Below are 1085 nucleotides of genomic sequence, written 5' to 3'. Positions count from 1 at the left end.
CCCCCCGGTCCATGTGCAGCCCCTGGCCCATCGTCCAAAAAGTGTGCCCCCCACAATTAATGGAACTTTGTAATTTGGAGTGAGCAAAATTAAGTTCAACGAAACGACACATAGGAAGAGCAATTTTTTAATTATAGCTTTTGGGGAAAGATTTATCTACATCACTCACTAAAAGGGTGGCTAGCCGTCAACCAAATTTTTATCTGACCCCTTTGGTCTGGTTAGGAGCTTCGCCGTCGAACGCAAGAGACCCGAGTTTGATCACGAATGGGGATAATTTATATGGAGTACCTCGTTCTTTTTAACTGAAAGTTGTATCCCTTTCAGCCCGGGTTGGTCCTGACAGGCAGGGTAGGAAGACACCTTTCTCATATAACTCTGTAACTTCCTACTGGAATTGCAGTGTAATTAATTAAGAAGTGTATTTCCAACAACGTGCATTGACTCTGGCATAATTCTTGCTCTGTACGAGTATATTAAGCCTACGCTTTTATCCACATTAATTTTTTTCTAAACGGTAGATATAAGCACTGAATGTCAAATGTGGACACATCCCATGCAACAACAACAACAACAACAACAAAAACAACAACAACAACAATAACCACAACAACAACGACCCTTTAGTTTATATATAGTATAGGGTTTTACGGCGCTCGCAACTGCTAAGGTCATATGAGCCCTTTAGTTTGAGAAGGTGTGGGCTGTATTAATGTTCCGAACAGTAAAGGTTAGGCCTACATCCGAACATAAATACACAAGAGAGTCAAAATGAACAGAAAAACCGCAAGAAAAATGTGCATGTGTAACTTAACAGTCTTCAAAAGAAAAGTTCGCTTGTTGGATACACTATTCTCTTTTGCCGGGGAAGAGCATTTCCTGGTTGCCAAAGGGAAGGTAACTCTGTCCATTTGTGTGATGATTGCGTCCCTTGCCCCTGACCACGCCCCCGGACCGGTGAGTCGGTATTGATATGGAGAGCACGGCCCACAAACGCATCGATACAGTAACACTGGGTCACGCAACAAGAGCTCTCCTGAAAGGGGTAAAAAAATATATATTGTAAAAATAAACTCACACGCGCC

The 1085-nt window shown here is 42.5% G+C and overlaps 1 protein-coding gene across 1 annotated transcript in view; it reads right to left on the bottom strand.

The window, feature by feature from the left end:
* The window catches only part of LOC101849667 (flavin-containing monooxygenase 5-like), a 15900-nt gene that overhangs the window by 5756 nt on the left and 9059 nt on the right, over positions 1-1085 (bottom strand). Inside the window, exon 9 of the mRNA XM_035973829.1 lies at positions 849-1036. Coding sequence (XP_035829722.1) covers positions 849-1036 — 188 coding nt within the window. The remainder of the gene's footprint in view (positions 1-848; positions 1037-1085) is intronic.

This window comes from Aplysia californica, unplaced genomic scaffold, assembly GCF_000002075.1.
Source record: "Aplysia californica isolate F4 #8 unplaced genomic scaffold, AplCal3.0 scaffold00033, whole genome shotgun sequence".
Taxonomy (NCBI): Eukaryota; Metazoa; Mollusca; class Gastropoda; order Aplysiida; family Aplysiidae; genus Aplysia; species Aplysia californica.
Note: the sequence above shows the minus strand (reverse complement) of the source record. Positions and strands in the feature narration are given on the sequence as shown.